Source organism: Thunnus thynnus, chromosome 18, assembly GCF_963924715.1.
Source record: "Thunnus thynnus chromosome 18, fThuThy2.1, whole genome shotgun sequence".
Taxonomy (NCBI): domain Eukaryota; kingdom Metazoa; phylum Chordata; class Actinopteri; order Scombriformes; family Scombridae; genus Thunnus; species Thunnus thynnus.
The window spans coordinates 28667590-28691884 of record NC_089534.1 but is presented as its reverse complement, the minus strand read 5'-3'; the positions used below and the strand labels follow the sequence as shown (position 1 = coordinate 28691884).

Below are 24295 nucleotides of genomic sequence, written 5' to 3'. Positions count from 1 at the left end.
TATATATAAAAAATATATATATGGAAAAAAAACATTAGTGTTGATTTTTCTTGATGGTAACTTCACATTGATCAGGAGTACAGCAAAGATGAACTGGAATCAGTTAGAGTATGAAAACATTGTTTCTGTTTAAAAGAGGAACTCAGCACAGCAGAGTGGTGAGTATAACATGACTGTTGCTGTACTGGTGGAATTAGTGCTGAATTTACCATGTGAGCTGTTGTAGGCTACAGGCCACCATCCTCACCTGGCTTTTATAAGCCACCTGCCTTTATTTGTTTGTGCTGGCTACGCCCCCAGCTACGATTTAAGACTTAGCCATTATTTGAATAACAGTATTTTGGTTATAATTGTAACCATTATTCAATATTACACTCAATTTTAAGTCCACACAGAGAACCATTGCACCCTAGTGGCCTGGAGGACAATGTGATTTGACCTGATTCTAGGAAGTCTGATTTTTTCAGTGACATTGCACAAAACTTGTTTGAATCTATGCTGCAGTCTTGTCTTCTCCTTAAGACTTATTCTCCAAAAGAGACAGACACTTAAAATGACACTCCAAATGAATCACATGACACTAGATATTAGAGAAATGTTGCAGAGGAGTTCAGGTGATGTAGGTACAGGTTTTTTTTTCAATTTTTTAGAAAACACAGGAATTGATAGGAGAATTTAATATAATAGTATAGTAACCGTTCTGATCTACACTCCAATCCAGAAGGTGGCGATAATGCAGTTAAAAGCCAACCATCAACAAACAACAAAAGAATACGGAGAAGAACACCACCGGGCGCTGCGCCGCTGCGTACGTAGCTACGCTGTAGTGCTACGCGCTGGAGCTGGGTGTGAAGATGGCGGACGAGGAGGCCGAACAGGACCGTAGTCCTGAGAACGGTATGAGTGAAACGATACGGGAACTGAGACGACGGTTGCAAGAACTGCAAGAAATCGTGGTTCGAGAAAGCGGAGACTCTGCAGCCCAGTCATCCTCTGAGTACTGCCAAGAGTTCTGCAGGGTGAGTTATTGTTCTGCACATAGTTAGCCAACAAGCTAGCCAGCTAGCATTCAGATAACGGTAACGTTACGTCCCGGATAATCCAGGGAAACGCTTGATTTCAAAGACGAAGTATGCTTAAACGGGTGTGTAATTTGTTGTCAGTGTGTTGCCCAGTAGCCGTAACAGAATGGGAATACGTGCCGTGGTTAAAATTCGGCCAACGGCTGGATTAAATTAGACCCATATAAATAAAACTCCGACTGACCATTGACATGGCTAGCTCAGTTAGCAGCTAGCAAAAGCTAGCTGGTAGCTATGTCTGTAGGGGGTAAGTTAGTTCACCTAAATGTTACTGACATTAAAATATGCCTAAGATATCTGCCTAGTTATCATTGGTAGACCGGTCCCAAAAGACCAGTATCAGCCTGGTTTATGATTCGTAAACAGTGGTGGAAATTCCCAGTTATATGTTAGCACATCAGTCACCTAGCTCTACCTACAGTTAGCTAAATGTTAGTTTTTAGCCTTGTATGTTTGGCTGCATGCGCGTGCACGTGATAATAATTACACTGATTGTCTGTGCTGGTGACGTTAATTATTAATTAGCTCCCAGGCTAGGAAAACAAGTCGGTTCAGCTTTTTACCGGTTGTGTTGTGGCCAGTGCACTGCAACAACGTAAGTAACCATTTAAATAAGCTATGCTGTGAGTAATATTATCACGCTAGTTGATAATAATGAAAAGATTTGTAAGGTGTTCCCGCGGTGAATTTCGTGTGTGTACGTGCAGACTGGAACGCATGCTTTTGCAGAGCAGGCACGTCGTTTTGCACCATAGTAGCATACTAAAAGAAAGCAGAAATGTCAGGTCCCTGCCTTGGGTATTGTTCGTTGCTTGTAATTTAGCCATCTTCACGATTCAGTGGCTAAAGATCGATATGTGTCGAGCGTGTTGTGTGAACGTATGTGTGCAAGGAGGGTGGATCTGCTCCAAGCAGCGGTGTATAGTTGAGGGAAAGGTGTCCACTGTGTCCAGAAGCAGGCAACTAATCAAAAGACAGTGCTTTGACAACAGGGCTGGGGGTCATGTAGAGGGCTTAAGAGACCTTATGGATGTAACTAATAGTGACGTATTCCCAAAGCATCTTATTGTTTATTGGGGTTGGTCTTGGTGAATAAATTCTTTTAGAAAAAAAAACTATACACCTGCTGGGTAAAGGAACTGTTCTGAGTAAGGGAGGAGGAGTAGAGGACTTAAATGGTCACTGAGGTGATCATTTTTCTAGTACAACCTCCTGATTTGCAGTTGTTTGGAAATAGAGACTGATACATTATTATGTGTTCAGCTCTCTGGCTGATGTAACCTGACATAGTTTGTTTGAAGTCATAACAATGACTAACTAATAAATAACCAAACAATAATATTTCCTGCAGAAATTTACTTGTGCTACCAGGTTTCTTTTAAAGGATAGGTTCACAATTTTCCAAGTCTATCTTAAAACATATTTAAAAAAAAAAATTGGCAGTGTTTTGTGCTTGCTGTAATCATTCCTCCTGTCCATACTGGCTGTGAGAAGATCTCTTGCAACTTCTCCTCCAGTGTAAGAGATGGAGGTTGGCATTTGAATTCTCATCAATTAGTGATGCTTCCTTTTATCTATACACATTTTTCTTATAAATGCTGATTAAGAGAAATGCTATACACAGCCTCTACCCACTTACAGTACAGTCAAGCATGTTTGCAGAGCAGCTGCCCTCTACCAAGCTCCTGTAACAGCCTACATGAGTCTTGTTTTACCTGTGGGACTCACGTTGTTGTTCATCATCTGTAATGTTAAAACATCAGAGTTCTACACAGAGAAATAAAAAAGTGCATATCTTGGTATTAGTTCAGTTACTGATCTTTAAAAAGTCTTAAAAATTCTAACATAAGATTTTCAGAATTGAAGGTCATAAAATGTCTTAAAAGGTCGTATTTCTAATTATGGTGGGTGTTAAATTTTGAGGTGATGCCTAGTTGCTGGAGAAATATCTCCCCGCAGGATTCAATCATTTAAATGTGGTTTGGTCTTTGGTCGCGACTCACTCCGGCGCAGCTCTTTCTTTTCTTTTTCTGGTAATGTTTTGATTGGTCTTCTACAGGCTATCTGCTCTCATGAAGGTAACAGAGTTAAACAAGTACACAAAACAGTACAGATGATGCTCAGCTACAGACAGTTGGCCAAGGGGGTTCAGAGGAGACACAAAGCCCTCTGTTATTTCTGAAAGTTGATAGAATCTGGATAATGTTTGTAGTGCCGAGCCGCAACAGCCAACATGCCACATGAAGGAGAGGAGCGGACTTTTAATTTGGTGGTTGCGTTTACAGATTGAATGGACTGTTAAAGTGAGTGAAATGCAGATATGTAACAGGTATGTGTCTTAGGTGGGAGAATTAACTACAGCTAACTCTGGGTGCAAGAACGACCTGAATAGCCTTATTGTTTTAACAGTGTTGTCAAAATTAACAGTTCCAAGTAAGTTGTAACTCACACATACATTTTTAAAAAATTAAAATGTTATATTTTCTTTGTCAAGGTCTTAAAGAGGTCTTAAATAGCATTAAAGTTGATTTCTAAAAGTGCGAAGCAAACCTGAAATCCTAGCGCACCACAGAGCATCTCTCTGGACTGGCTGCTGACAGCGCTGTTAGCTGAATAGTCAATAAGTGGAGGTTGTTATAGCATCTGGCTCGTAGTAGTTCAGCCGACCTCCCTGCCTTCTCACCAGAGCTGAGTGTCAGAGTCAGAGCAGGAAACAGAGTTGCTATGTGTCACTCTGTCCTCTGCTTCCATTGTCCCCCTCTGTTTCCACTACAGTTAAGGTCATCTAGAGACAAGACTCTGTAAAAGGTTACAGCCTGTCATGCTGTTACCTGTATTACACTGGGATGCAACTGTCTGATCTCTTATACCCCATTCAGAGCTATACAGTTACATGGGTCCAACCTGCATCAGGATTTATGTGAATGGGTCATTGTCTCAGCTGACCTTCCTTCACAACTCTTCCCCCCCAACCAGGGTTGTGCACGGTTTAGAGACTGATGACCTGGCAGTGTTTCCCACAGGTTGAGAATTTACTTGTGGTGGGTGTTGCAGTGTGTGACAGGCGGGTTCAGTAGCCTAATAAACTAGTCAAACAAAGGTATATGAATAACTCTATGTATTGCTATCTGAAATTATCTAATTTTGTTTCCCAACAGCCCACTGTTATAAGAGTTCGCATCCTACCTGTGGTGCTCTTTGGCTCTCTTCATCTTCCTGACGCTTAAGGCTGGGAATCTTTGGGAATTTCACAATACGATTCCGATTCAGAATTGATTCTCAATTCAAAACCAATTCTCAATTGAATGAATAGAAAAGGGGGCACTATTGTCAGTCTCTTGCTCCAGTATACTGGGTGCCAAACCATTCACTGGTGTACTTAGTCCACTGAAATACAATATGAAACATAACTGGCAGATAAGATAAATGGTCCACATCTGCTTTATTTAAAAAAGTTAACTGCATTCATTCATTCATTAGAAAGCATCTTACAGTCTCCTGCTTGTATGAGAATAACAAAATGAGGGGAGATGGAGCCAGGCGTGGACTTAACATTAAGGGAGATCGGCAGCTGTCTGGGGCCCCCAGCTAAAAGGTGTAGTTGGGGGCCCCAGATAGAGATTTATTATGATGTTTAGATATGAAAAATATTGAGTTATGTTACTATTTTAACTCATTGTACCCCAAAATTACTTGCAGAAGTCCCCCAAAGCACTTAAAAAATATGCAACTGTATACCTCTACTCCAATATAACAAATAAAATATGATGTAGCCTATTATTATTCATTAAACTATCCAGCATTATGGAAGAATTAAAATCAACCAGAATCCACCTTAAACACAAGTTAAGTACATGTAAGTACTTTTTGCAAATAATACCTCTGTTTCACTTTTAAGTAAAAATTTGAATGTTGACTTTTACTGTGTGGTATTGATAGTTTTACTTAAGAAAAAAGTTTTGAGTACTTCTTCTACCACAACCAATATCAATATTCAACAGTTAGAGAGAAGGTGAAAATAAATCAAGACAGAGTTTGCCTGTGGCCCCCAAATCACTGAATCAGCCCGTGTGGAGTGCTCTGCTCTGCTGTGTTATTAACCTCATGTATGCAGCAGTGGAGAGCAGCTTCTCTGCTGCACCGTTAGCTCCAGGGATAGACTTCACTGTACAAATAGCTAAGCGGTTGAAACAAACTGAACACCTGGTTATTTTCTTGGTTTAAGTTGTTTAATGCTGCAGTGTGTGTTGGGTCTTGTTTGTTGCTGCTGGAGTTCACTGCTCAGCTAACGTTAGTCTGTGAGTGACGGTGTAGAAAGTTCACAATATACTTCACGTTGTTCTCACAAAGCTAATTATTTAGTCATTAAATCAAAAGCTTGCATTTTATTAAATACAGTAATCCACACACGCAAATGCCATGCTTCTCACAGAGACCCCCCATGTTTTTTTTTTAAGCTCCCAGTCTATTTCTGTTGCATTAATGTAGCATAATCTGCACACAGATGTTTAAATTACACAAATATCCTGCTGTTTATGTTTTGAACTTATTAACAGTATTTACGTTGATGGCTCAAGGCTCCCAGTCTGTCTGTGAGCTGCCTGTTTCACTACAGGCAGATTCCCCTCGCTGGTTGCAGTGGGCAGAGAAATAAAATCAATCGGTCAGTAAATACAAACACTGTCGATTTCTTCCTGTGGAGCCGACATGAAAACTATTTTGGTTCAGTAAACTTCTGCAGTCAGTCAGCCTGATGAAGGCAGTTTGTCGGGCCTCTGTTGACAGTCGGTGCTTACGCATCGCTCATGTCTCACTTACTGTGTGGCTTCCCAGTGAGAGTGAGTTTTGGCTTTTAGGGAGGGGTGAGAGTGCGCTGCTGTAAAGGAAAGGGATGCGCTGTGTTTATAACACAAGATAGAACAAGTATCATTGCAAAACTGAATGCAGCACAATAATCGTTTTATCTCCATTATCTTGTTTTCATAATCATTGGAAAATCGTAATTGAAATAACATTTGATTAAGTTGCGTTTCGCCTTTTTCGTTCCATCAACATCATGTTATCAGCTAACATTTAGAAAATCGATTTCTGACATTTGTGAATCAATTCAGAAATGTAGGAGATAAGAATCAAGATGCTTATGTGGGCTGAATGTCCGCTGATCTGTGTGCATTTTGAATACCTGGGCTGGTCTTAATCTACCTGGATGGGCCGCCCAAGTAGAGCCTATGTATGGGAAACACTGCCTGCTGACGCAACCAGGAAAGGAGGAAATTGATTCAGTACTGACGTTTAAAGGTCATTGACCTGACTCACCAAAAAGAGAGAGAGAGAGGAATAGAGAGTGTGCACATTTGGGAAATTAAGGGACGGAGCCCAACTGAAACTAAACTTTATCTTTTTTTATCAGTGAACTGTTTGGATCTACACCGCAGACTGGAGCAGGGTTCAAAATGAACTTTTTTGTCTACTGACCAAATGGCTAGTGATTGTGCAAATTTTGCCACCCACTCAATAGATAACCATTGTTTTTTTATGCTAGTGAGTGAAGCAAATCTACCAGCCACTTGCATATTTTACCAGCATTTGGCTGGTGCTTATTCTGTGCCCTGGACTGGCGTCTGCTAACAGTCAGAAGCAGGGTAACAGCTGCCTCATATGAATGAGTCTAGTGCGGGTCCAACACATGTACTTTCATGTCATTTCATGTCATTTCATGACAAGGTATTACCAGCACAACTACAACAAAGTAGCCTAACTGCAGAATCATTTCCAGTGATAATTAACCCTTAGCAGTAGAGTGAAATTTTTGTGACTTATGTTGCAAGTCATGTTCAACCTCTACCCGATTTTGATAAATAGCAATATGTTTTGTAAAAAACATCCACAAACAGTTGTGTAATAGCTGTGTGAGTTATTGTGGAACGTAGTAGATGGTAGTAGCTGTGGGAGATTGTGGTGGACATTTTTCACATTTATCAATTGAAGATGAACAGTCTAATCAAGACAGTAACAAAAAAAGGTCAGGGTTACATGGGAATGTCAAATCAATCAATCATTAAAAATAGTTACATCCAACCTCATTGAAAATGTATCCTGATACTAGACTGGGTATCAGTTCACATTTCCTGATTTGATTCTGATTCACAAGGTCCTGATGCAATTTGATATCATTTGATCAGGGATATTTCAGTCACAATACCAATTAGCTTGGATATGAAAGAGATTGTCAGAGAACTAATGCTGTACATTTTACAGGGAACCCTCTACCTGGTGCTTTATTAAAAAATATTGTATTAATGTTTACATTAAGAATTGACCCCAAAGCAGTTACATTGATTTAGCCTAGTTTTTATTTAACATGATTACACAACAGTGAACCACGCTAAACTAAAGGCATAGCTTTCTCCTAATCAGGAGCTGTTTTTTCCAACCCCAGCTAAGAGTTTGACATTGACAGTGGAGCTCCACTCTTTGTTTGGTCTGGTAGCATCAAGGAGGATCAGATGCCTGAATGTGCAGAACTAATTATCACATTCAGGGTTTTCCCTGACTCAACGTCAAAATCCTTCCATGCTGAGTTTTCCTTGAACTCTTACAGACTTTTTTTACTTGATGTCTATATTTTATTATTAGGGCTTCCATGTGCCAACAGTTGTTCAAGAAAAAGAAAAGAATTGCATTAGGGCTGTAACTATTACTGAAGTGATTGAAATAATATAAATCTATGATTCAAATTCCCTGCCTTGAAGCTTTATTTAATCATAGAGCTACTATACTGAGGATAAGTGCACAGATAGTACAGTAACTTGTACCGAGAGCTTATGCTGTCTTCTGACACAAGTTGAAAGTAAAGAGACAGGGCAGTAAAAAGCCAGCATTTATTATTTTGGGAGCATTTCAGGTTTAAAAAGTCATGTAAACAAACGTATACCTTGTAGATATAATTTAAAAGAAATAAAGGTTTGTTAACCCATTGGAAAAAAATGTCAATGGGTTTCTATTGTGTTTTTCACTACTATACAACAATCTAGGACTGGTAAGTCAGACCAAAGAATCATGAAGCGTAGTGTGGCACATCCTAGCATACTCATCTTTTAATAAGGTGACCATCCAAACAGCAGCCACACACTTTTTGGACATTAGACCTGTGGAAAAGATTTTATTTCATAAATTCAGATATTAGCAAAGTTTGTCACCAATTCACCAGGAGTAGGCCACTTCTGCTATAAGCAGCTGTGGGAAAATGGAGAAGCTCAAATTCTTCTAACCTGTGTCGACCACAAACGGACTAGTATATTTTCTCGGTTCCTGCCTGCATACTAAAATCCCACAAGGTCCTATTAAGATCATGTTCTACTGTGACAGTTAAACCCATGAGGGGAAGAAATATATTTTTTGTTTTAATTAATGCATTTCAGTGTTTCCTCTAGGTTGACTGCTTTGGAGCGGCAGGGTTAGCCCGTTGATATTAATGATCATCTGAAATTTTAGCTGGTTCAGCTGGCAAATTTCAGGTTTACCAGTAACTTCTTATCAACTGAGGCAGTAATGTACTTCCAGTCAATGGTTCCATTCAGTTTTCATCATTGCTATATTCTAAAGAAGTATAATCTGTTCAGCTGGGAAAACCTCATAAAATAGAAAAATGTCAGCCTGGTTTATAAGATTATGCATGGTTTAGCTCCTCCTCCTCTGTCTGGCTTCATCAACTTCAAATCTACTGCAACCAGAGCTACTAGAGGTGCAGCTAAAGGGGACTGCACAAGCCCACTCAGAAAAACTGCATTTAACCAGGCTGTCTTTTCCTTCAGAGCATCATATCAACGGACTTCAGTACCACAATCAATTAGAGCCCCATCCTATTATTCATTTAAGTGTAATCTTAGAAAACCAACAATGTCAACACTGACGCTGTTTTTATCCACCTTTAACATGACTCTACTTCTACTGCGCCTCTATCATCTGTATTGTATAATTACTTATTAACTCTATTGTATATGCTTTTTATCACAATGTAGTATGTGCTTAAGTATTGTACATATGGTAGTATTTTAATTGTTCTAGGATGTCTAACAACATGAGGCAAAGGGACTGCAGATGAAAACCAGCCTTTTGGCTAACTCGGGTATATTAACATTTGCTTGAATGGTGATTAATGTTCATTGTTCCTTTTCAAATCAAATAAATTGAAACTTGTAACGGTTGACTTTGACATGTAATGGGTGTTTGTTCTAATTTGTTTAGTCTTTTTTTTTTGTCCTTGAGTGTTTAAGAGGCAGTAGAGTTAATACCCAGGGGGACATGGTGTGGGTGGATCATGAGCGTGTAGGCTTAGGTTGAGACATCTGAGAAGCAGAGAGCTTGCTCTGTAAACAGAGCAGTATTTGCACTTGGCTTGGTTCCCTTCCCCTCAGGCCGCTCTCTTCTGCAGGTATTCAGCTTGATAAGCCTGCATTTCTCTTCCTGACCAAGGTCAGCATGAACACTCATAATGTCTACAATGTTACCAGCAGGAAAATTGAGTAGGTGTTGCACTTTCTTTGCAGAATAAATCAATTTGAAGGGATGTTAATACCACTTTGTCTAAAATTTAGTATTTTATTCTAACATGGTAAACACATCTGTAAGTGCTGCAGAATTTTCTTTACTTAAGGAACCAGGGATGGGTTGGTAGGGAAGGCTTTTCTCACCCTGATCTTACTCATTTACTTTTTTTTTAACATTATATGCAGAGTGTGTTAAATCAAACCTATATTTGGAACTTGGGTTTTGACTTCATGGTGTTATCTATAATTTCTACTGGTTTTGGTAATATTTCATTAACCTGAGGCATAGATTCAGTAATACAAGAGATTCCATTGGGGCAAGTTGTCAGACAACACAGTTAAATAACTAGTAAGTGTGACAGGTCAAAGTTGAACCAGGGTATAGTTATGTCAGATCTAATAGTGTTTACAATGAACAGTTTGGGTAATGATGGATTAAACTATGAAAAGAAGGCTGTATGTCTTAAAAAACCAGTCTTGTAACACATGATTACCTAGGTTGTTTATAGGTAAAATTCTAAAATACACTTGAGCAGTACTCTCCCAGGGGGAAAAAAATACTTGCATTGTCATTATATATACAAATGGTGACATAGCCAGAATGGGTATAGCAAGGGTTAAATTAAATAAAAAACCTGACTGTAAATGCACTTATAATTGCCAATACAACCAAAGAAAATGTGTCTTTATCGGCTAGCAACATAAGTGTTTGCAGTTTCTTTTTGAGCTGCATTTCTCAGAGGTGGTTTGTCAGTCAAACAGTGCAGGCAGTCCTGTCTGGTATCTTCTGTTTCATTCTCTGGCAGCGACTCTCATGCTCTCTCTCCTGCTAAATACTGATCCTCTGATGTTCTTTTCAAACTGCTGGTAAACGTTTCAGTGCAAACATGGTGACTTTGGATTGCTGCATTGTGAGTGAATGACTGTCGTTACCTTTCTGTAGACGCTGCTGGAGTACGCAGGCCGTTGGAGGATAGAGGAAGAGCCTTTGCCACTGGTGGAAGTGTACATAGTCGCCCTGCTGAGTTATGCCCAGGCCTCTCCCTACCTCTCCCTGCAGTGTGAAAATGTTCCCCTTGTGGTCGAGAGGCTCTCGCTGTAAGTACCATTCAGATATGATCAACCACAGATAAGCTATAGGGTTGGCCCTAGGGCTGGGCGATATGGCCAAAAATGTTATCACGATAAAGATGTTCATATCAGTTACTATTGGTAATTATCACAATAAATGTCATCATCATTATCAAACTGATTTTTGCTCCTGAGTGAAAGTTGAAGTGGAAGTTTTAAACTATTTCATATGGTCAGAACATGACAAACACTTGCCAAACAGCAGAACAATTTCCCACATCTGAGGTAGAACATTCAAAACAATTATAATGATAAAACCTTATTTCAACATCAAAATATGCATGAGAACAATTAAAATCCCTTTTCCTCAACAAAATAAATGTTAATAGAAGAATTAAATGCTTCAGTGTGATACAGCACACATGGAAGATGGCTCAAACTGCAAAGTTAGTTTCATGTCCAATAACATATGATGAGTGTAGACACTACAATTTACTGTTGTTCCCTAAACGCCTCATATGCAGGCTACCTCTAGTTTTTGCTGCTCTCAACCCAGTTCAATTTATCTCTATTCTTCATTACAGTTGCTAATTACCCACTGTACATTTAAACTTTCACTAGTTCTCCTCAAGCACTCATAGCTCTCTCCTTCTTTTAGTGACTTTCTCACTAATCCCACAGTTGTTTACAAGCTATTCAGATCTGCTAGTTACTTTAGCTTAGCAGCTAGCGATGGATTCCCTTTCTCCTCCACGCTCTCCTGCTCTCTTTTGCTCTGTGTGTCTTATGTTTAGCTATTCCTCTGCCTCCTTTAGTGATGATGGTACATGTAATAAATATAGTTTATTTGTCATGATGAAGGCAAGGTTCAGTGAATTAGAAGTGCAACTCCGCAGCATGGAAACCCAGTCATTAGAAGCTGTAATTAGCCAGCCCCCAGTAGCCAGGGCAAGCTGACCCAGCCTCTGAGTTTAATTATATCAAACATTTATCAAACATTGGTTATATTTCTATCGAGGAAAATTATATCAAGATAATTATGATTATCGTTTTATCACCCAGCCCTAGTTTACCCCCATAATCACTATGCTGAGCACAACCCAAAAAGTGAAATGAATGCTTTTATGTAAAGTGTATTAAAGTCTTAAGACTTGTGTTTAAATCCAGGCAAAGATCTGTATCATGTTTGTTGTTTGTGGTGCAGGAGTTTTGTGGAGCTTTTGCTCTCACTGAAAGAGGACGTTCCAGATGGCTTATGGGAAGAGTTCAAGTCTTCTGTCCAGGTAAAGCAAATGATTCTCATTTTAAGGGAGAATGTGAATTTATATTAAAAATGTGTATATATACGGTACAGTCTGAAAGCAATTGACAGAATAAAATCACATTCTCTCAAAAAAGTTAATACATCAAAATATCTCTGCTGTCAAAATGCCCCTCTTCATATGCATGACCGTTTTGTTAGATCTTGTGATTCAAGTGAGAAAATGCTTCAAACTAAAGTTACTTTATCATTTGCACAGTCACTGTATTTATAAACTTGATTTTTATTTGCAATTCAAAGCCACTGAAAGTTTTGCTGAAATAGACTCAAACTTCAGATAGTCTCATTTCTTCTGGATTGTGTCTTTCAGTGACATGGTCTTTGTGTTCTGTCCAGTTTGCCCACAGTAAGCTGCAGGAGAACGGGATCACTCAGCTGTCTCTGCTGTCTGCTTTGGGCCAGTATGACGGTGTTTGGACCAACAGGGTATTACAAGGCCTTCTGTCCAATGAGAACCTACAGACGGAACAAGGTGAGTCTGATATCTTGTTGATCATCAAATTGTGACTCATATTCATTATAATTGTCAATCACAAGAGAATGCTCTAAGGAACATAAGTTCTGTTTTTGAAGGAGCTGTAAGATTATTTTATCAAGTCACACAAATGCTTCTAGAAAGATTATAGTGTCGAGCATTTCCAGCTTTTGTTTACAGTTGTAGGTGATGATCCACCGTTGCTGAACAAAATTTCCCCTGGTTTTCAGTTGAAAGGTTCCTGGTGCAGGAGGGACCGATCCTATTGGAGATGAGAGTGAAGCAGCTGATGAAGGAGAACAAACTGGGGATGGCTGCACCACTTGCAAAGACATGCTCCGAGTCTCCTGCCTTCCAAGAGAAGTCACCTTTCAAACAGATGTACCTCGTCTGCCTCTGTGCTACCTCAGAACGGGATCAGCTGATGGAAGAGGTAAGTCTAGCTACATTTTCCACTATAGGAACATAACAAACTTTAACTTAAAGGGCGGCATCATTATTTAATTTTATTTTTTTAGGTTTTTATATCATTATGTAACTTCCAAGTAGTGTGACATATGTATTCAAATCTGAAAATTAAATTTTTGGTCAAAGGAGGCATGTTTTAACATCAAAATGCCATTTTCCCAAGCCTTTCTAAAAACCTTTTCCCACGTGCCCTGACGCAGGTTTCTGCATGATGTCGTTGCTACATATAAACTGATATAAACCCCCTAGCCTGCCTAGCCAGTAGCCACACAGACAGACTGAGCACTCACTGTTGTTGCTGCTCTACTAAACATGCTAACAGACATGCAGACGAACAATCACTGTTGCTGCTGCTCAGAGTTTAAAAAATACACCCTGAGCTCTCCTCCCACCAATAAACAGCTACAGATCAGAGCAGAATCCGGTGTGACTGGTGTTATTTGTCCCGACGCTCCCGGCACTTGCCTACCAAACAGCGCATAAAAATGATGTCAGTGACATGTATCCAAAATCTTCTGGATTGTCAAACATAGTGGAAAACAAGGTAGAACCTTGAACCTAGATTTTAAAGCTTCTCACACAATGAGATTTGGGGAGCTCCAGGTTACGGCTCATGGAAGAGAACTAATAGTGTGTCTACAGTTGGTTTGCATTTGTATGTGATTAAAAACACGAGGAAGAAGAGGTGTTCTGCATTAGCTGACATGCTGCTTCATGTTTAGCTTTCTGTTATACTCTAATTTATCATTTACAAATAACAGCACATATCATGTCAGCTACTGCTCAGCACGTCATGTATGTTCATAATTCAGACTCTGTCCTTATACTCATGTCTGTATTGATTTGTGAATGTCATGAAATGTCCTTCAAGAAGAAAATGGTGTCATTCAGTGTCCTCTTAGGGCCATCTGTGCCATGCCTCCCATTCAGCCTGATGCAGTCTTTGTTTGTTTGTTTTTTTGTTTGTTTGTTTGTTTGTTTGTTTCTTTGTTTGTTTGTTTGAACATTTTCCTGTAATTAGGTCTTCCTCCACAAGATGGCAGACTACTTTCAACAGTTTTTTAAATGAACTCAGCATTGTCGGAGGCATTTAGAACAGTGTCTGCTACTTCTTCATAATATTGGATGATGAATCTCAGCTTGTATATACTGTTGTGCAGTGAAAGTCACTTATTGTTAAACATGGCATCTACCTACAGCTTTCGAAGGAGGACTGCCGCGATGCTTTAGAGATGATCTGCAATCTGGAGTCAGACGGAGATGAGAAGGCAGCTTTCAGCTTATGCTCAGCCTTCCTGACCCGACAGCTTCTCCAAGGAGACACATACTGTGCTTGGTAAGAAAACACAAGCCATCCAATTAGATTTTCATCTGCAAAGGGTTGAAGGAGGGCAAGATCTGATACCATGGTCATTCACACAGTACACACCTGTCTTAATATGAGATGAATAAGTCAGTTTCTTTATCACACTCACAAATATGTATGCATTAGGGCTGCTCAATTATGGCAAAAATCACAATCATCATTATTTAACATGAATACTCATTGACTTTGGAAGCGTCATGCATTTGATTTTTTTTTTTTATTTTATTTTAAACTTGTCTTTCTAGCAGGGGATTTCTTTGAACTTTAAATATAATTCCACTAAAAAACAAAAAAAATAAATGCATAACCAGGATTCTAATTAGCTTTTTACAAGTAAGCATGTGCACAATCCCAGACTGCAGACAGAGGAAGCACGGTGCTGAGCGGCTGGATGAAAGGAGGTCCTGTTTACACCTGGCATTAACATGCGTCTCCATATGCGTCCTGAGTGACCATGTGATCAGATCTCACTTCCCCGCTCTATATACAAATAAACACGGACACGTCATTCACTCCGACAGGGTCAATCAGGATCTAATGTTCATTAATGTTCTGTGTTCTACACATCCAGTAGGTCAGCTGTTGCACAGTCCAGGTTCACATAGTGAAACTGTTTGGAGTAAAGCAGTCGTCCTCCTGATCAATCCTGAGCTCGTTATGTCGAGCAGCACAGCAAAACTAAAAGCTGTTCTTATCAGTTTGACAGGACAGAGAAAACTATCCATATTTCAAACTAGCTTTTGAAATATTTTTTTAGACAGACAAGCGAAAAATGTATGGTTTCATTTCTATTCTGATTGTCGATTTGAAGAGGCGATCGGATCTCACTTCCCCATTCTATATGCAAATAAACACAGACATAATTTCCGTTTGCAAAGACCTAATTCGTTCGTTATTAACCAGCAGGGGGACCAGACCGAGATCCACTCCGTCCAAAGCTGTTCAACTTGTTTGAAAACAGGATGAACAAATATACAATGCATTGTGTCCCCTCACGAATGCCCATCCTATTGATTCGCTCTAGCGCCGCGTCAGAATGATTATTTATAGCTGTTCAACTTGTTTGATAACAGGATAAACAAATTATTTTGTTTTTCATGTGAATTAAAAACATAATCCACCTCCCGTATTTCTCGTTCCCCTAACCGGTTTCCCTCTCCAAATCGACAATTAAACAGGGCCGGAGATCATTACAGAGAGTGAAGCTTCCTCGTATCTAAAATAAAAGCATCCGAAGTCTGATTGAAACTAAAACAAAGTAGCCTGTGGATGTCTAAATAAGTCAGTTTCCACTGCTGATTTGCTGCATTTGACTGTTAAATTCAGACACATTCACACTGTGAGGAAGACTCCACTCTGTCTGTCTGTCTCTCACTGTGCTGTCCAGCTGCTCTGACACGATGCGCTGAATTTATAACACAAGACAAAACCAGAGCATCACTGCAAAACGGAATGCAGCACAATGATCCTTATATCTCAATTAACGTTATCTTGTTTTCATAATCATTGGAAGCCAAAATGGTGATTGAAAATAGAATTCGATTAATCGCCAACTCTAGTTGATGATTGTAAACACACAGCATTCAAATTGAATTTAAATTGAGTATCCAGCTCTGGATACAGATCTAACAATATTATTGCACATGGTATGTGTGTGTGTGTGAGATATGTTATTTATAAATGGATCACATTGGCTTGAATAGATAAGTACTGACAATGAATTGCCTTTGTTCAAACCAGGGAGCTCACTCTGTTTTGGAGCAAGCTGCTGAAGCGATTAGAGCCCTCAGAGCAGGCCTTCCTCGACCGATGCCGCCAGATGTCCTTACTTTCTAAAACAGTGTACCACATCCTGTTCCTCATCAAAGTCATCCAGTCAGAGGTCAGTAAACAGTAGCTGTTATTTTTCAAAGTGTGGGCCTGCTTAAAACCAGAAGTTGTCATCACTGATTAACCTGTGGCTGTCATGTGTTATCAAACCTCCTACATGGTTTTCCAGTACATTTATTTTAGCCTGCGTTTGTCCAAGTTTAAAGCAAGCTTTCAGTTAAATAGTCACTACCTTTGAACTTGAAAGGTGGTTTCAAGGTGGCTGTGGTCAGCCTGGAACATTATCGCCTTTTCATTGTCCATTTTTATAATCAGGAAGTTTCAGGTGCTTCAGTTTTTGCAAAAATAGTGTGGTTAGCTGTTATTTGCATGCACCCATGTTTGGTTATATTGGAAGTTAGTGACAAACCTAAAAAGCTCAAGGCACAGAAGCGTATTTATGAATATTCTGGCCGCAATATGAATATTTGGAACAAAGTGAGCCCACAAATGGACACCAGAGACATGGATTGGTCATATATTGGTAATTTTGTGTTCTATGTGTTAAGCAACTTAAATGATTCGTCTTCCTCTTTTTCATAGATTGACAGCGTTGGACTGCCAGTGTGCATCGAAATGTGCATAAGGGCTCTGCGGATGGAAGCAAACGATGGAAATACCAAAGCCACTGTGTGTAAAACAATTTCCTGTTTGCTTCCCACTGACCTGGAAGTTAAGCGAGCCTGCCAGTTGACAGAGTTTCTCCTGGAGCCCACAGTGGATTCATACTACGCCGTGGAAACTCTCTACAATGAACCAGATCAGAAACTGGATGAGGAGAATATGCCCGTTCCCACCTCACTACACTGCGAGCTCCTGCTGGTTTTTAAAACCCAGTGGCCTTTTGACCCAGAGTTCTGGGACTGGAAAACACTTAAACGTCATTGTCTAGCGCTAATGGGTGAAGAGGCTTCAATAGTGTCATCCATTGACTTGCTGAATGACACTGAGGACCCTGAAGAAGAGGAAGAAATCCTGAGTCAGGGAGGGTTTAAGGACCCAGAACACTTAGTGAGCGGCACCTATGAACTGAAAGAAATAACAGACAAGAGACAGAAAAACAGAGAGATGAAGAAACTGAGAGAAAAAGGTTTCATCTCCGCCAGGTTCAGAAACTGGCAGGCATACATGCAGTACTGTATGCTGTGTGACAAAGAGTTTCTTGGCCACAGGATTGTCCGCCATGCACAGACTCATCTTAGCGGCGGAGTATACAGCTGCCCAATATGTGCTCAAACCTTTACCTCAAAAGACACATTGATTCCCCATGTAAAATCACATGTTAAACAGTCGTGCAAGGAAAGGCTGACTGCAATGAAAACAAACAAGAAGTTGGCGAATCCTAAAACAGCTGCCCCTGTTATTGCAGCCTTAAAGTCCAAGACTGAAAATGAACTTTATGAAAATGGTGATTCCCAAGGGCATAATGGGGGGTTAATTCATAATGCTCAGGCCAGAGTGGATAGGTATAAGGTGGAGAGTATTGAGGACAATGTATGCCCTGTTGGAAAATGCAGAAGGAGCTTCAAATATTTCAAAAATCTAATTGCACATGTTAAAGGTCACGGGGAGAACGAGGAAGCTAAGACTTTCCTCGAAATGCAGAGGAAGAAAGTAGTTTGCCAGTACTGCCGTCGCCACTTTATTAATGTCACCCATCTTAATGATCATTTACAGGTCCACTGTGGTGTGAGGCCTTACATCTGTATACAGTTGAACTGCAAGGCAAGTTTCCTGTCTAACACTGAACTCCTTGTACACAGGAAAACACATCCTGTTTTTAAGGCTAGATGCATGTTTCCAAATTGTGGAAAGATTTTCAATGAGGCCTTCAAACTGTATGACCATGAGGCACACCATTATAAAACTTTCACTTGTAAAGTTGTGGATTGTGGAAAAGTATTCCATACACAACAGCAGCTGGATTTGCACCAGGAGAAGCATGCCACTCAAGAAGAAGAAGAAGAAGAAAGCCCGTCTTCTGAACAGACCTCACAAAATATGAAGCCTGGCCCGTCACTCATTGAACAAATGCTTTCCAGTCACACTCCCATTAAACAAGAGAATTACCAAGAGAACTGTAAAACTGAGAGTACTGTGAATTCAGATCATGGAAGGCTGCCAGCCTCCGTTGAGAGTTTGTTGAAATCTTCACAATCACCCGTGGAGACCATGGGACAATACAGAGTCAAGCAAGAGCCAGAAAATATACATTTCTTACCTAGTCAGACCCCGAATTCCACTCATTCTGTGATTCAGCCTGTGAATTCCCACCTGTCTGATCCTAACAGACACAGAGATGGTTCACGTGGTCATTCTTTTGATTACATGAGACCAGCCCAACAGAGTCAAGCAGTACCTCCATTTGAGGCTGATTTAAGTAACTTGCCACATACTTGTAATACAAATGTGGTACAAGGACAGCCACAAATGTTCCCTAGTAATGTAAATACTGGACCTATGAGTTACAACTCTGACTGCAACTTAACATTGCCAGAACAGCTAGGGCCAGTGTGTAGTAATAACTTGTTTACAGTGGCGCCGCCCCAGAACACCATAGAACCAGCAATGTCACAACCACTTCCACCAACAGTCATCCCTCAGCCACTAACTGGGAACAGACCAGAGAACGCTGTGTCATCCTCAGCCAGCACAGGTCCCCCTCCAGGCCAGAGAGAGCGATTTCACTGTGCACTTGAAACATGCACAAGGCACTACAGCTCCTACAAAAGTGTTGCCAAGCACATGAAAACAGTTCACCCAGATTTCTATGAGCAGTGGAAACTTGCTCGAACTAAAATCAAGACAACCTACGCCCCAGCTCCGAACAAACCATCTGTCATAAATCCAAGTTTGGTTACTTCACCTCAGAACCAGCAAGGCAACAGAGCACCAGTTCTTGGAGTTCAAAGGCAGAATGTTATCTATTTTACCGTACCTTCCCATCCCCCATCTGCACACAACCAGAATGCTTCGCTCCTGATGGAAAATGTTTTAAACCCCATTGTTCTCTCTCAGTTAGGAAGCGATACAAATCTAATAACCACACCGTCCCAAGTTGCAGGTAGTCTAAATTGGCACTCAGCCCCTGGAAGTGATCAAATTGAAAACTGTGGCTCTTCCCAAGTCTATCCATCTAACATGCAAGCGTTGCCACAAGTCGAATCTACCAGTGCAGCTCTGCCACTTAGTGTTGCATCATGCTCTATGATGGGATCCACAATGAACAGACCAGCACAGTCTTTACAGTCTTCACTTATGGAAAATAGGTCCCAGTCAGTTTTGACCTCGTACATGGAAAAGGAAGCATTGCAACAAGCGGAAAACCTTCTTCCACCATATACATCACAGATGCAAAGCAGTGCAGTCCCTGGTTCCAGAGCACCAGAAAAAACGTCAATGCAAAAGCATGTACAGTCCAATTTTCCCCCTCGAGACAGTGTGTGCCAAAAAAGCAGTATCAACCAACCTCAGAATGGCTCAGTCATCACTGAAAACAGTCCTGAAATTCAAAGGCGAACCAGCAGAAACAGAAGAACGAAATGGCCAGCAATTCTTAGGGATGGTAAATTTGTTTGTTGCAGATGTTTTAGACAATTTAATAGTCCCAAATCCCTTGGAGGCCATTTGTCCAAGCGTGCAATCTGCAAACCATATGAAGAGTCTGAACTGAACACAGACCTGCCAACATCATTTCTTGACCTCCTCAATTCAGAGCAAACAGTTGGCAACACTCAGCCACAATTGTCTTACAATTCTGCTGCTGTTTATCAGGAGAAGCCTCACCAGTCAGTATCAAGTGGTTCAATGGCTGCAAAAGAATTCCCCACTCCCAATTATCCACAAGAAAATTTGCCATCATATGGGAATGGTGAGTCAAACGATGACATTCTTAAACAAATCATGGCTGAATCAAATATGTCCGATCTTTTTGTGCACACACCTGCTCCTCAGCCAATGTTTCAAAACCCTGGTGTTCCCTATGGAGCCGCTGAGCGTTTGCCAGGGAGCTCAGTCATACAGCACACAGAAAATATCCAGCTGAGAGGCGAGATCAAGCGAGAGGACAACTCTTATAGTACGGCCCATTATCCCCAGCCAAGCGTTGACACTTTTGGTGCAAGTGAATTTCCTGATCCACTTCTTTCTCAGATCCTTACAGAAAACCCTTCTACTACTGCTCATGGCGGTGTTCCCTCAAACCATGGGACTCCTGGGGAAATCCTCAGTGAAGGGTATCACTCTGAGACACCCATACAGACACCAAATACAGATTTAAACCCAGTGAAGCAAACCCTGTTGCCCGATAGTCAGCTTAGTCCAGCAACAACAAGTGGAAAGCAAGATGAGACTCAAAGGAAGACCACCGAGCAAGATATTAAAAAGAGACTGAGGGAGCAGATCTTGGCTGGCGACTTTCACCGTAGAAACAGCTTATGTCTTTCAGGCAACACAGACCCTAATGCCAATTCAAACAGTCCAATGTTTTTTGGCACAATGTGCAGCCCTTCAAAAAATTCTGGCCTTGATCAAATGTCTTATCATGCAAAGAGTGACTCGGCTAATCAAGGACAAGAAAACTCTGTAATTATCCCTGGATCTTCTGGTGAAATTGAACAACTACTTAACACACAGAGCTTTACTTGTTTTAGAGAGAACGCCACTCGACAGCAGGAGGTGCTGAGTCCCACAGGCACTGTGGCAAATGATGCAGATCCTGAGCCCACTCAGTTATCAGCCAGCCAGCAACAGTGGATGACAGAAATTCAAAGTGCATTTGAAAGACTCAACTTAGTCAGAGAAATGTCTGGTCAAATTGCACCCTCCATGGATCAAAATGGCAATAGTATGAACAGCCAGACAGGATCAGCAAAGGTTGTTTCGCGTAGCACGACAATGCCTGCCTCTGTCAAACCATTTGCTTGTGAGAACGAGAACTGTACATTTAGCTCCATGGGGAGCGAAGCACTTTGGAAACACCTCTCCAAAACTCACAACTACACACACGAGATGGTAAATGTGGTTAAAAAAAGATATGGCCAATATGCTCCTTTCAAGTGTCAAAAATGTAGTAAAACATTCACACGTAACTCAAACCTTCGCACTCACTACCAGTCAGCTCACAAATTATCAGCTGCAGAAATCGCAGATCTAGATACGAAGCGCAGGCTGGCCAAAGCTGCGGCATCTGCTGCTCTTCGAAACCCGCCTGTTAGTTTAAGCCAGGCTCCAGAAGCTCATACCACAACAGCTACTCATTCATCAATGGAGAGCAGAACACATCTGCATTCACTCCAAGATGCAGTAAAACATGAGTACCCATCACAGACATTTGTACCTCACACTAACATGGACACGACTAATCAGAAATTTAGAGATGAGAGTCGCTCCACAGTCATTCATCCCTTGCAAACAACTCCTACGCCCAACCAAGTGTTGACCCAACAAGGACAGGCTCAGAACTCCATGTCAGCCTTTCAGTCAGTACAAGCAGGAACAGTAACAGAACAGTGGTCACATGAACAGGAAAGAAACCTGCCCAAGCTTTCCACTCAATACACAAGTGGTCATCATGTTGGAGGCCATTTAGCCAAAGTCCCAGCACCTCTGACCCAGGCTTTCCCCGTCCCCTCCCAGACTAATGGGCCTCAGTCTCCAGACAAACAGTCTACTATCAACAGGCAGACTATAGTTAAGACAAAAGAGAAGAAGCCCAACTCAGGTGATGCCATGAGTCCGTACAGACCATATCGCTGTGTTCATCAAGGCTGCGTGGCAGCTTTCACCATCCAGCACAATCTGATCCTCCATTACAGGGCTGTCCACCAGTCTGCTCTGTCAGCATTGGAGGTGAACAAAGAGCAGGACCAGTGCGAGGGACTGGACGAAGTGATGGATCAGGAGGAAGAGGAGCCAGAGGCAGAGCTGCCTCAAATTTCTGAATTCAGATGCCAAGTCAAAGACTGCTCCCGAGTTTTCCAAGAAGTCCCCAACCTTTTGCAGCATTATCTTCAGCTCCATGAATTCAGTCTTGATACGGTTGGCAATCTCGTGTCTGGAATCACACTCGGCAAGTTTGCTTGCAGCCACCAAGAATGCCCAGCAACCTTCACTGCTTTCTGGAAGTATATAGGGCATGTCAAAGAACAGCATAAAGAAATAAAGCTGGGCAAACCCGAACAATTAAATGGCTCATTCAAGTGTGAAATTGAAGGTTGTGATCGTTCATATGCCACAAAGTCAAACCTGCTCAGACATGCGATGAAAAAGCATCAGGAGCTGTACCAGCCCAAACTAAAGAATCAACAGATAAAAGAAGGGATGAAACAGATAAAAGAAGACGGGATGAAACAGAATTCAAAGACTTTGCATTACCAAATTACCAAGACGAGTAATGGGAAGGAAAACATTGAGAGCAATAAAAAGATCCTACAGAAGGGAAGGTACACAAAGAGAGTTAACAAGGCAAAACACAATCACTGGACTAAATATGGAAAACCCTCCTTGAAATCTAAAGTGGAGGCATCTGCCATGTGCACTAAGACTTTTCCTCTACAGTACCCCTGTATGATAAAGGGTTGTGAGTCAGTCATGAAATCAGAGCGAAGCATATTAAAACATTACATGGGACACGGACTCTCAGAAAAGTACCTGGAACAGCAGAGGAGTCACTTCATATTCTGCAAAAAGGTCCCCAGGCAGAAGTGCCGCTCCATCAGGAGCGATGATTCCAAATCAGACAACGCCTCAGACCTGTCAGACAATGAGCTCCCAGCAGCAGACACTGTCGTGGAAGGAGGTGAATATGGATATTCAAAGCCTGTCCTACGCAAAAGGACCACGTCAGGGATACCTGCCGCATTGTTTGACAGCAAACTATTAAATGACGAAAGTTCTGATGGCTCTGTGGTGCTCAAACGCAAACGAGGGCGACCACGAAAACTTATCGAAAAAATAGTAAAACGCAAGAAAATCCCACGTACAACCAAGGTTGATGTAGTTTACAGCAAGGACTATGAATCAGATACTTCCTGCCCTGCAGTGCTGCAGGAGGAAGTGACTAAGCAGAGTGCTCCACTGGCCACTTTTAAACCCATGGGATTTGAAATGTCTTTCCTAAAATTCCTGGAACAGTCAAATAAATCTGAACACCCCTCGACAAGGAAGGTTGACATGTCAGACATGTGGAGAAAAACATCCAGTTTGAACATCAGAGACACATGTGTCAGGTTCAGCAACCGTGAGAATTTGAAATCTCTTACTAAGGTCAAAATAATTATAGACAAGGCCTTTTCAGGTGTCACTGACCTTATGTTGAAACAGCTGCAGGATAAGCAGCCTACAGTGGTATTGGAAAAAAATGACTAACTTGTCTTTTGTTGTTTTTTTGTAAGCAGAATCTCAGGACTAAAATAAGTCAAATCTGCTGCAGACTGGTGCCCTACAGAAGAAATGTTTTTTCACATCCAGTTATTAAAAAACAGGTGTTTTGAAAAATACTGTAATAATATCTGTAAGATTTGTCTTTTTATAGAGAAGTGTATAGCATGTTTTTATTTATGGACTACAGTCACAAATTTAATTGCTGAAAATGAAAATGTGGCATCAGTCTCTGGTGTCTTAATTATCCCTGTGGGACTTGCAGACAAATGGACTTTGAAATGGATTGTGTTGTGTGTAGTTTGTGATTTGAAGATGTTGATTATTGTGCGTTGTGTATATAGTTTGAAATCACCCACTGCCACCAGCAGTCTTACTATTATTGAATAAACAGTTTTTTACAACCACTTTGACTTGTTTTTCGTCATCATTTGCCATTTCTGTTTGATTATAATGCAGTTTAGGAATTCCTTCTATGCTGTAAAGTTTGGAGCTGCTGAATTCACACTGAATGTTTTTTCGTGGAAGTTTTTTAATTATTTGAACAAGCTATATACAAGAAAATAGATTTTATAAAATGCACATCTGTTATTTTGTCAGGAATTTTTAATGTTATGCATTTTGTCCTCTTTCTAACAGTTCCAGACTTTATATCTGAGCTCCTTTAATCCCAGTGGAGGTCAAATCCCACATCCTTTACATGTTGAACTGCCC

At 40.8% G+C, this 24295-nt stretch overlaps 1 protein-coding gene across 1 annotated transcript; it reads left to right on the top strand.

Annotated features, from left to right (window-relative positions):
- Positions 1-793: 793 nt before the first annotated feature.
- znf292b (zinc finger protein 292b) lies at positions 794-23988 on the top strand. Its single transcript, XM_067571544.1, has 8 exons — positions 794-1019; positions 10575-10729; positions 11907-11985; positions 12360-12495; positions 12729-12931; positions 14166-14302; positions 16073-16214; positions 16745-23988. Exons 1-8 carry the CDS (start codon positions 855-857, stop codon positions 23567-23569), a joined length of 7842 nt encoding a protein of 2613 aa, XP_067427645.1. The 5' UTR covers positions 794-854; the 3' UTR covers positions 23570-23988.
- The last annotated feature ends 307 nt before the right edge of the window (positions 23989-24295 follow it).